This window comes from Heptranchias perlo, chromosome 29 (assembly GCF_035084215.1).
Source record: "Heptranchias perlo isolate sHepPer1 chromosome 29, sHepPer1.hap1, whole genome shotgun sequence".
NCBI lineage: Eukaryota > Metazoa > Chordata > Chondrichthyes > Hexanchiformes > Hexanchidae > Heptranchias > Heptranchias perlo.
In genome coordinates, this window is record NC_090353.1 from 24,291,181 (window position 1) to 24,303,636 (window position 12,456).

Here is a 12,456-nt window from a genome sequence, read left to right on the forward strand (position 1 = left end):
GTGAATGTGTACCCCTAGATAACTTTGCTCCTCTACAAAATTTAAACTCTTATTATCCAAGCAGTATGTGGCCTCTTTCGGTCACTGTTAAATTATTTTCTTGTTCAGCTTTTGATAAATAAATTCGCTTGGTAACTTAAATTTAAAAATGAGTTGCTTTGCCATTTTCGAAGACTGAAGTGAAATCTTATGGAGGAACAAAAATAGTCCAGCACCCCAAAAGCTTCTGTTATTCAAAATGGCTTATAAGAGAAAGAATATATAAACCCAGATTTAACGTAAAAGCACCTTTAACAATATTCCCTGGCTCTTGATCATTCATATAGTGAGCAACTGCCTGAAAATTATCCTGGTGTTTGCCATTGACAAAGCGAAGGCATTCAACAGGATGGAATAGAAACACCAGTGGTGGACTACTCCCTGATCTTTATAGATCAAGCCTTATTCATATACTCTAGCCTATAGGTCAAACCATAGCTGGACTTTACCAGACTGGAGCTGTATAAGTCATCCCTATGAACAATTATTTCTACTTTACTTTTTTGTACAAATTATCTAGAAATCAATATCAGCAACCAATCCAGTAGACATTGTTAGATAAATATGCAAACTTACATGTATCAGATTGTACAGGTATGTGACAATTTTTTTTTAAGTTACTGGATCTCCTGTGGTATTGCGCAAGGTAAGTTGGATAATACGTGGGTTTTAAATCAGGGCAAGAGTGCTATACCATATAACGTAAAATGCATTATTCTGCTGCTGAGGTGAAACTGAGCCCTTACAGTCACAGACTCTAACTGTTCTTAAGTAAACACTGGGCGAAGTCAAAGTTTAATTGGGGTTCAGGCTGCAGGTCACAACCCTGGCTTGGTTTGTCTTTGTTAAGTATGATTGCAGGCATTCTGACTTGGAAACTCTGCGTACTGCACAGCTCAGGTTGCAGGACCCGCCTTCATTTTCTAAAGTCATTGTTCTTGGCATCAATATCAAGTTCAAGCCCAGACTTTTGGGATAGGCTGAGGCCTTAAAGTAAAAACTTTACTGAAGGTATTAAAAGACACAAAATAAATAAACGTAACCATGTTATTGCAAAATATGTAATTTTTTGAATTTGTTGCTTAAAACCATATTTTGACATTAGAAAGTTCAGTTAGAGAAAAAATAGAATGCATTTTTCTTTCAAAAAGCATTTGAATTATGTAGTACTACAACAGTGAAATGTTCATGCTTACATACAGTTTTCCAATTGTAAATGTTGACTTAGAATGTTGATACAGGAATTAAGATTTGTGGACAAAAAGCAGATTTTTAATATATGGATACTATTGGATCTCCACGGCTGTGCTCATGCTGTTTTAGAACAATAGGGTTATGCATGATCACTCGCAATGTATTATCAGGACCACTATTTTGCAATAACTGAATAAGTCAAATTGCATTATTACATGATATTCTGGGATTTTTATTGGTGTTTTGGAGGCGATTGAGACATCAAGCAGCACTGGAATTCTCCTGAATTTTCAGAGAACTGGTGGGAGCTGTTCCTGTTGTTTGGCGGCACTGAGAACAATCTTGGGAGTCTGACAACATCGGGAGTGTGGTCCAGGGTTGAGCACTAGTCAGGCAGGGGGAAGTGAGGGGACAGGGGTGTTGCTCATGACAGCTCAGAGCCAAACTTCAGCCCATTCCTCTGATAGAGGTTAGGTCTAAGGGGGGAAAAGATTTAATAGATTGACAACCAAAGTTGGGCAATAATATGGGTAAGCTGAAATATTGTTTTTAAGTTTCTTTTAAAACATGTTAAAAATTGCATTTTTTTTAAAAAGTGTCTGCAGTTGACTGCCTGAGGGGGGAAAAGGCAGATTAAAAAAAGTTCAGCAGTATTTGAGTCACTTAATTGGTTTGCCTGCGCCTTGCTAAAATGAAACTGCATATGAATAAATTTGGAAATCTGACAGGCAGGAAGGACCCACGTATGTAACGTTTCTATAATAATTACTACTCAGGAATTTCCTTTTGATGCTGCTTATGGTGAATGAGGATGTGCTGCATTCAAAGTCTAGTTCTGGGTTCCTGGAGGTCAAGTAAGAGATTACAGACATCCTAGCCTTAGTATTTTGCATTCCTGGAGCATCCCTTAGTACTCTCCTTTGAGGTATAACAAAAAGTTGAGTACGACAGAAGCCAGACATGCTACTTTAATAACAGAAGGAAAGAAAATGGATTGATGCTACCTTGGATTTAATCTCAAGAAAAGTAGAGTGGTGCAGTATACTGGAGTATCAACATTGTGCCACACATTGCTAGGATCTCAGTCACATCACATGTAAAGCACTGAAAAGAGACCACAGGCTTCCCCACATGGAAAACATCAGTCGAAAAAAAAATCTTGACCAGGTCACTCTTACATATGCCCAATTACACTGCTCAGGGGAGTATTGATAGTTACTCCAGAGCTGCTTGAGTATCTACCCTCAGACACAGTTGGTGCAAAACCCAAGGAGATCAGGGAAAGTGAAGCTTGCCCACATTCAAAAAAAATACAAAAAAAAAATTCAATAAAATGAAATATTTCAAACAAAAAACACAATTAGAATCTTACCTGCTTGGAAACTCTGCCCTTATCTTCATTCTTTACTTCATTAGACTCATTGAAAATCCTTAGACATTCCTCCATAGGGTCAGATTCAAATTCAAAATCCTTTTCGAGACCAGGGAAATCAATCTCATCCTCTGAAGAGAAAGCCCTTTGTTCAATATTTTCCCCAGTTTCATCGTCACTAGAACCGCTGTTGATATAGGGGTCTCTATCAGAGTCTGAATCCGACTCATAATTCACTGCAGCGACGGGTTTACTGCTGCTTTCATCATCACTACTGTCATCACCAAATAAGTCTGTGTGACTGAGTGTTCGCTTTATTAAGCTTGCTTTTTCTTTTCTTTTTTCTGGATACTTTGCTATATCTTTCACAGATTTTGACTCCTTGATCTCCTTATCTTTGCTTTTACTGCCTACATGAGCCCCATTTTTATGCATCGATGCTTTGGATTTCGAGTTGTCATTATTTTTGTCAGATTTCTGGGTACTTATGATCTTAACTTCATGACCTTTGATTTTTCCTGAACTCTCAGATGAACTGTTTGATCTAGACTTTGATCGGTTTTCATTTTTTACCCCATCCAATTTGCTCATTTTTGCTTTTTCCAACCTTCTACTAGAACTTCCATCACTTTTAACCTTTTGCTTTTCTTCTTTGACCTCATTTTTCTCAGCTCCTTTGTGTTTCTTTTCAATTGATGAGCTATCACCATTCTTTACTTTGTTTTTCAATTTCTCCCCTTGCTTTTCATGCTTAATTTCTAGACTTTCCTTGACACATTTTATTTTCCCCTTTTTGCTAGCTTTCTCTATGTGATGGAAAGATTTCCTTTTAGTGCTATCAATTTTGTCCTTTCTCACCTTCATCTTTGAACCATCTAGGTCACTACCTTTATCCTTTTTCTCTTTACGTTCTTGTTCTTTAAGTTCTTCCTTGCTACATTTTGAAATCTTAGATGAATGTCTGGTGGACTTCAACTTCTGTTTCCCTCTATTCTTCTGTTGTTTGCTCTCAAAACTGTAAACATCGTCTACATCATACTGAACTGCAATCTCTTTCACAGACCGCTTATTCAAATCTTTTGTCTTCAAAGACAATCCTTCATCCGACTTTTTTTCACCAAACACGGCATTTTGAAACTTTGAAGAATCCCCACAACTTTGTGGATAGTTATTACTAAGTTCATCTCCAGAGTCTGGGAACTCCATGTCCACATCATAAGTGGCTGAGTTCAAGCGATGGCAGCGCTTCTTTGCTGTAGGTATATAAGGCTCCTCTGAGCTCTTCTGTCTGGGCCTCTTGGTCCCACGTTCCTCCTTTGTCTTTTTTTTGCCCATCAGCCTTGCTGAATAGTTCAACAAAGGATCATACTCTAAATCAGTGCATGGCTTGGTGTTGTCTACCACATATTTATTACTGAGTACAGAGGTAGTATATTTGACTGGCTTAGTCACAAGCGTTGGGACATATTTCAACGAATTACCCTTTACATCAGCTTCATCATCTGTATCCAAAGTATATTTACTGGAACAAGCAGTAACAGAAAGTGGAGTAGGGGTGTACTCTACATTACTATTTAGGTGATAACTATCTGGATTATATTCTAAAGAGTTTATCAACTTATCCTGATTAGGTAAAAGCTCTGTGCAACTCTTGGTCTTGCTCTTGGCCTTCTGTGTAGTTGGTGTTGAAGGGACATACTCCTCCTCTGCATCGAGAAGATCCTCATATCTTGACAGCCTTTTCTGCTCTCTTTCAACCTCATTCTTGACGGCCTCAATGGCTTTGTTGACCAGCTCCAACTCCAGCGTACTGGAGCTGGACTCTGTAAGGTCACCTGGTGTCCCGTCTCCATTTCTGGATGAACCCTTAGGAAGCTCAGGATTATAAGGATCATAACCATGGTCTAAAAGAAAGACAGACATTAAAGCACTGTAAATATTAAGTAAAAGATTCAAATGGATCTACAAAATTATTGAACTAATCTGACAAAAGTACAGTATTTTCCTTTCAAACTATTCTATAGCCATTAGCACCAATATAAACTATTTAGATCAATATGAATTCAAAGCTCAGCTGACAAAAGTACATTTGCACATGGTAAGGTAGCTACTATTTAAATTTCTTGCTCTTCCTTTTCTTTCTCTCTAGGTACTTCCTTACCAAAGCAAAAATATTATTCTAATTTAAAAAGTTATTTTGAGAGAGTGGCATGAAGAGAAAAGGAAACTAGTGGTAATAAGTCTTTCAAAAGCCAGAATCAAGATGTTTACATTTTGATTTAGGAATCTAACCACTTAAACTGAGCTTGTTGCTAACTGCTGACATGTTGCTACTTTGCAAACTATTGGAGCAGGCATTGCCAATCAAAAGATAGTCAGCAAAATATGCTTCGAAATTGTACATGGGCAGGAGTCACAAACGATAGCTTCAAATGGCAAAATTTCTCTGTTGCTCATGGCATTTACTTCAGCTAGGTGCAATAGTGGTGCAATGTATTAACAAAGAGTTGCGTGCTTTCTCCTACTATACCCTTCTCTCCTCCCCCATCCAATAATTTCTCAAAGTTCCTAGTCTGTCTGCCTCTGGGGGAGATGCTGAATGACAGCAACAAGATTCCCCACAGATAGGCAGAGCAAAAACAAAAATTTAAAATCTAATAGGGGGGCAACCCAGACATAAATATTCCAACAGCTGCTTCAAATGTATCATTGATAAAGGCTTGGGAGTTTTTTGCTCGCCCATTGTCGGCACAGAAATAGTACATGACAAAGCAACCCCTACAACAGAGGTGAAAAATATATAAACCAAAAGGAGGTAAACTAGTGTTACAACCATATACTTATAACTGTACTAAAAATTCCCTGAAATAAACTTTTTATAAATTATTTAGTATTCTCATGCAGATGAGATATTTTGCTGCCATTACTACTGCAGCTACAAGCATTCATTGTACTAGTGAATCTTGACCTGAAACCAAGTTTATTTGAAGCACAGCTATGGTACAAACTCAAACTGAAACTTAAATGTATCCATTTTTGAAGACTGCTCACATCATTAAAGGGACTTCCCCAACCAACTTTTAGTTCCCCAACAGTTTTTCTTAACACCAGGTACTGATCCCAATTAAACTGTTAAGTGAATCATTTATATTCTTTTCATTGGTAAGCTACAACATAAGAAAGGAACACACATTGTTGTGCACTGCAATGCTTTTTGACAGTAATTTTTATAGTAAAATAAACTTTAAAGATAACAATCCTACAGCAGGATATAGATATACTCCCGCAACTAGAAAGTAAACAATGTTCCACTATTTTTCACCAGAGGCAGATGTTCATTAAGGATGATTTTCTGGTAAGGACTGAAATGGAACTGACTAAATATCACTATCAAATTTCAATCCAGAGTGACTTATCGCTACAACCTAGCACAACAGCTCCCTTTTTAAAGGCTGCCATATTTCACGTGCCAATCTTTATGTTGCTGAACATGATCTGCGTTTGTACAAATTGGCTAATGGAACAGTGTTGCACTAGGAATGCATATAACCAAACATATTCCAAAACAGACAGATTGCAGTGTCACAGCAGTATGCATTGAAAAAAGCCTGTCAGCTTCTGCTGCCAGAAAATTAATTCAGAAGGCAAGAAACGTAAAAACCTACGATTTTTTAATGTTTTCATTTTTACTATATGTCCAAAGTCTGGAGGCTCAGCAGATACTGTGGGCTGAATAAACAACTTCTAGGTCTGGTCTAACAAATGTCATCAAGGTAGTCGCCACAATTTGAAGTCTTGAGTCATCAACTCCAGAATATTACTCAATAATTATTTTCATCATGTCTACATCTTTTGAACAAAAAAGGTATCTTCAAATTTGTAAAGTCACTGGCATAGCTTTCCAGAAGCATATCACACAAAGTAACACAACGTTGGAAAATGTAACTGTGTTGCTTTCATTTGGCTTTTCTGGGCTCTCTCCCTCCCTCCCTAAAACAGCAACAATTTCCCTTAAATTCATTTAGGTGTAATTACTTAAAAATAAGAGCCCTACAAGAAAGAAGAGGTTTAGCCCAGTGTTAGGAGGGCTGTAAATTAGAAAACTTGGACTTGGTATTCATCACGTGAGAGCTATAAATCACGTCGATCCCAGGTGACCAAGGGCCCACCTGCGACAATATTTTTCAGTCTAAGTGGCTGCAGTGAGAAAATTAGCATAAATACAGGGAATTCACTAACGTCTGACTTGAATTGGGGGGGGCTGGGGCTAGGTAATGATCCACTTTTCATGGTTTTGGTAAGGGTACCATAACTCAATTCCGTAATTATTCACACTGGACCATAATTTCCTGGGACCTTTGCGCTGGAAAATGGATCCAACAGCGTAGATGTACCATTCCAATGGCGCAAGTCTCAGGAAATTCCTGGCCATTGTAAATTGCATTGACCTCGATAACTGACTTAGTTTAGCAAACTAAAAGTGATACAGAATTGCTGGAGTCATAAAAATTGTATGGCCTCACAATTCAAATTGTAGTATGGTACTAAGCCAGATAGACCAAGATGATCGCACAGTCAATCTCTGATCTATACCGAGTTAGAAGATCTCAGCTGTAGCAACAGCATAGATCCTATAATTGACCTCAGGACGAGAAATCCTGCTCCTTTTTTCTCCCCCCTCTCTCCTGAAGTTAGTGACTTGCATTGAGGTATGGCTCTGCAGGTAATGTCAGCTTTCAGATACCTACCTCAAGATCATTTTTCATGTGTGAGCCTAGAAAGCAACGCTAGTAAAATCACAGTGAAAAAGCACATTATCCCTTTGGCACAATCTTCCGAACTTGAACGGCAGGCGCTCAAAATCTATTGTGCACCTACTTCGCAATAGGTATGTGCAATATATAAAACAAACACACACTTTTTTTGCAATTTTAGTAACATGGAAGAAAAAAATACATTGCTTAATTTAACATAATATGCTTTAAATAAACAAGTTATGAAGCAATAGTCTGATAGTTATACTGTACAGTGCAATACACAGCACCGTACACTACAAGACGTTAATAAAGGCAACTGATAGTATTACTTTAACTCATCAATAGCTGAATATATATTTTAACATATTGAACCAAGCATTTTTTCTTAACTGCACCAGTTTTTAAGCTCAGCAGCAAAATTCCTTTCATGGCTACAAAGTAGAAGCAAATATAATATTTTCTGTACAGTGCAAGTACTTATACTAGAAAAGAAAAAGCACAAACATGTAAAATGCACTACAATAACTGTTCAGAAATACTGCCACATTTGCAGTTCACATCAAGTATCTTAACCATTATCTACCTATAGTATGATTTTTGTACAGTACGAAGCCATGTGCTATTCTATTCCAATGTCTAAAATTAGATTTGCAAACAGACAAACATTTAATTACCACAATTCTGGTCGCTCAACAGGAATAAAATATACTTGTTCATGTCTTCCTAGAATTTAACTTTGCAGCATGCCACTCACTACACCACTCATGTTTGCAATATGCACTGCTGACAAGGGACCACTTGGTTTCTGAAGATAATATGCTTGTGGTATCAGAGATCCCAGGGTTACACAGCTGCTAATGTCTCACTAGACCATCCCTTAAAAACACCTCTCGGTATGAGAAAAGCGCATATGCCTCAGTGATGATTTTGTCTTCAAAGTACCCTTCATAATTTTGTGCATTGTTCAAGAATGCACATATTAATTACTTGCACTATTCCACTAACCTGTGGGAAACTTCTGAGTTTGAAATTAAAGGGAGTCAAGAGATAATTGTTTTCAATTCAAAAGCAACAGCTCTTGCACTGGAATTCCTTTAAATCCCTAGCATGTAGTGGGGATTCCTGGGGTCAATGAGCAAGCGCAGTTCTCAGGCTGGTCTAAAATCACAGCCCCCGTTGTTCCCAATGGATTTGTTCCAGAATGCTCCTGATAGCAGTATAAATTAGCTCCCACTCAAAGTTGGTCCTGAAAACAGCATATTTACAGCACGCACAACACTGCAACAATTTCTAATGATGTGCAAATTCCCAACTCTTAACTGTAGGTCCCAATTGAGGCACCATGGGGAGTTGAACTCAGCTCTAGTCAAAAATATCTAGATGTGACTCGTGCAAAGGTAAAGATAGCATGCAACTGAGCCATACAGGTAAAGTTCAATTCTCTGTCCCGAGTTAGCTGATGTCCATTGGGATGGCAATAGGGGAAGCCTTACCCCAGGGTGGGGGGTGAAAAATCACCCAAGGCTCTGCTCCTGACTGTTATGCAATGAGGACAGGCTTATGCTTGGTTGCGATGCCATCTACAGCTGAATAGCCTGCTCACCATCTCAACTTGGCCCAACCATCTTCAGCTGCTTCATCAATGACCTTCCCTCCATCATAAGGTCAGAAATGGGGATGTTTGCTGATGACTGCACAGTGTTCAGTCCCATTCGCAACCCCTCAGATAATGAAGCAGTCCGAGACCGCATGCAGCAAGACCTGGACAACATCCAGGCTTGGGCTCATAAGTGGCAAGTAACATTCACGCCAGATAAGTGCCAGGCAATGACCATCTCCAACAAGAGAGAGTCCAACCACCTCCCCTTGACATTCAACGGCATTACCATCGCCGAATCCCCCACCATCAACATCCTGGGGGTCACCATTGACCAGAAACTGAACTGGACCAGCCATATAAATACTGTGGCTACGAGAGCAGGTCAGAGGCTGGGTATTCTGCGGCGAGTGACTCACCTCCTGACTCCCCAAAGCCTTTCCACCATCTACAAGGCACAAGTCAGGAGTGTGATGGAATACTCTCCACTTGCCTGGATGAGTGCAGCTCCAACAACACTCAAGAAGCTCGACACCATCCAAGATAAAGCAGCCCGCTTGATTGGCACCCCATCCACCACCCTAAACATTCACTCCCTTCACCACCAGCGCACAGTGGCTGCAGTGTGCACCATCCACAGGATGCACTGCAGCAACTCGCCAAGGCTTCTTCGACAGCAGCTCCCAAACCCGCGACCTCTACCACCTAGAAGGACAAGGGCAGCAGGCGCATGGGAACAACACCACCTGCACGTTCCCCTCCAAGTCACACACCATCCCGACTTGGAAATATATCGCCGTTCCTTCATTGTCGCTGGGTCAAAATCCTGGAACTCCCTTCCTAACAGCACTGTGGGAGAACCGTCACCACACGGACTGCAGCGGTTCAAGGCGGCGGCTCACCACCACCTTCTCGAGGGCAATTAGGGATGGGCAATAAATGCTGGCCTCACCAGCGACGCCCACATCCCGTGAACGAATAAAAAAAAACTCATCCATGTAAAATGGCCACATGTTAAGAGCTCTGAAAGAGCACCTTGGACCTCTTAAAGACAGGAACAAGGGACAAAATTGGCAAAAAAAGTCTGATTCTGCAGTCACTTCAAAAGTTAATAAATTTGGTCATGTTTGTAAAAGAAATGTAATTCATTTGCAGTAACAGGTATCATAATGATACTCGAACGTCATACTAAACACTTCCAAATTGCTATATCGTGTTCCTAAATTTACTTTTTATCTCCCACTGGCTCTTAGCTCTGATCAACCATTTTTTCAACACGTTGGTTGAGCAGATCAGACTCAATCTAATGTGGATCTGCACTCAGCACCCAAAGGCACATCTACTGGAGTACAAGATGAAAAATTCTCAGAACATCCTAAGTGTTTTTACAGTCAATTAATTACTTTTGAAGTGTAGTCACTGTTGTAATGTAGCCAACTGCAGCAGCTAGTTTATGCTCAGCAAGGTCCCACAAACATCAATGAAATGAAAGACCAGCTAATCTGATTTTAGTGGTGTTGATGATGTGGAGATGCCGGTGATGGACTGGGGTGGGCAAATGTAAGGAATCTTACAACACCAGGTTATAGTCCAACAGTTTTATTTGAAAATCACAAGCCTCCGAAAGCTTGTGATTTTCAAATAAAACTGTTGGGCTATAACCTGGTGTTGCAAGATTCCTTACATTAGTGGTGTTGGTTGAGGGATAAATGTTAGCCATGGCACCAGGAAAACTCCTCTGCTCTTCTTCAAATAGTGCCATGAGATCTTCTATATCCACCTGAGGGGGCAAATAGGGTTTAACAGCTGATTTGAAAATTGGCACCTCCGACTTTCTCAGTACTGCACTCAAGTATCAGCCCAGATTATGTGCTCAAGTCCTCAAGTGGGACTTGAACCAATGACTTCTGATGCAGAGGTGAGAGTGATACCACTGAGCCAGAAATAAAGTGTTCCTCTTAAGTGAGGCAAATCATTCTGAAGAAGAAATAATGTGTGGTGCGTACTCAGTCATACAGACCTAGCAGTCACAGGTTTGATCACTAATCTATGCTTAGTTAACTACTCTCAACTGTAAACAATTTTACAACACCAAGTTATAGTCCAGCAATTTTATTTTAAATTCACAAGCTTTCGGAGATTTTCTCCTTCCTCAGGCAAATGTTTCAAGATCTCCTTGAAGCCTATGCATTTATACATATTGAACAATAAAACATGGTGTTTACAGACTGCCCCTGCAAACACCATGTAAACACCATGTAAACACCATGTTTTATTGTTCAATATGTATAAATGCGTAGGCTTCAAGGAGATCTTGAAACATTTGCCTGAGGAAGGAGAAAATCTCCGAAAGCTTGTGAATTTAAAATAAAATTGCTGGACTATAACTTGGTGTTGTAAAATTGTTTACAATTGTCAACCCCAGTCCATCACCGGCATCTCCACATCATGACTACTCTCAACTGGGCAGCAAAAAGCAAAATACTGCAGATGCTGGAAATCTGAAATAAAATTCAAAAATACTAGAAACACTCACCAGGTCAGGAAGCATCTGTGGAGAGAGGAAGATAGGGTCAATGTTTCAGGTTTGAGATCTGTCACCTGGGACTCAACAAGCCATAAGATGTAGTCAAATAACTCTAGGTGACTAACTCCCTCCCCCTCCCATTCCCACAATGGGGCTATCCTTGAACTCCATATCACCACTTTATTGTGCAACATATTGGAGCATTCATACTAGCGCCCACGAGCAAAACACTGACTAGCGATGGGATCCTCAACAAGTTAAACACCGAAAAAAACGGTCAAATTTAAAACTGCATCCAGTTCATGACACCATACTGCTTTCTAGTCATCCACCTTTTTCTTCAAAAGCATAAAACTAAGTGCAGTGGTTAACACACACACACACACACACACACACACACACACACACACGCTCCAAAATCAAAAACTAAAAATATATGACCCATGGAGCAGCTTTGCTAAAACCAGCAGTATAAACAAACAGAACAGCGCCACTCAAATGTCCAATTAAAGAAGCCAAATTACAACACCCAAACTCGGTATTCACAAGAAGGGTTAGAAATTTTTGGCCTAGCTTAAGTTTTTTCAAGCATACAATTTGCATAGTGCACACCAAACTAAGAACAATTCATATTTGCACGGTCTGCACCAGACTATTTTACCATATAACTGGTGCAATTTCGTACATTCTGCAGTACAACTTGTCTGAACATTTTCTTTTCATGCCCTAGATTACTGCGAATCTAGTGAAGAAAGTCGTTACAAAAACAGGATCTAAAATTATGTTCTTAATAGACTATGTAGACCTTATTACAAGTGCCATTTTATAAAACAAATAATTATATTTAATAGCAACACTGTTTCTCTTTCACATACAGTACTCCATCATAACACTATTTGGAAGCTAGCCAATATCCAAGTCATAAGACCAATACTGGAATGGAAGGCCTCTTTGTTGACTGCTCTCCATT

General features: G+C 39.5%; 1 protein-coding gene across 1 annotated transcript in view; it reads right to left on the reverse strand.

Moving 5' to 3' along the window:
* rexo1 (REX1, RNA exonuclease 1 homolog) overlaps positions 1–12,456 on the reverse strand; it is an 81,246-nt gene that overhangs the window by 56,029 nt on the left and 12,761 nt on the right. Inside the window, exon 2 of the mRNA XM_067968313.1 lies at positions 2,606–4,509. Within this exon, the coding sequence (XP_067824414.1) occupies positions 2,606–4,509 (1,904 nt within the window). The remainder of the gene's footprint in view (positions 1–2,605; positions 4,510–12,456) is intronic.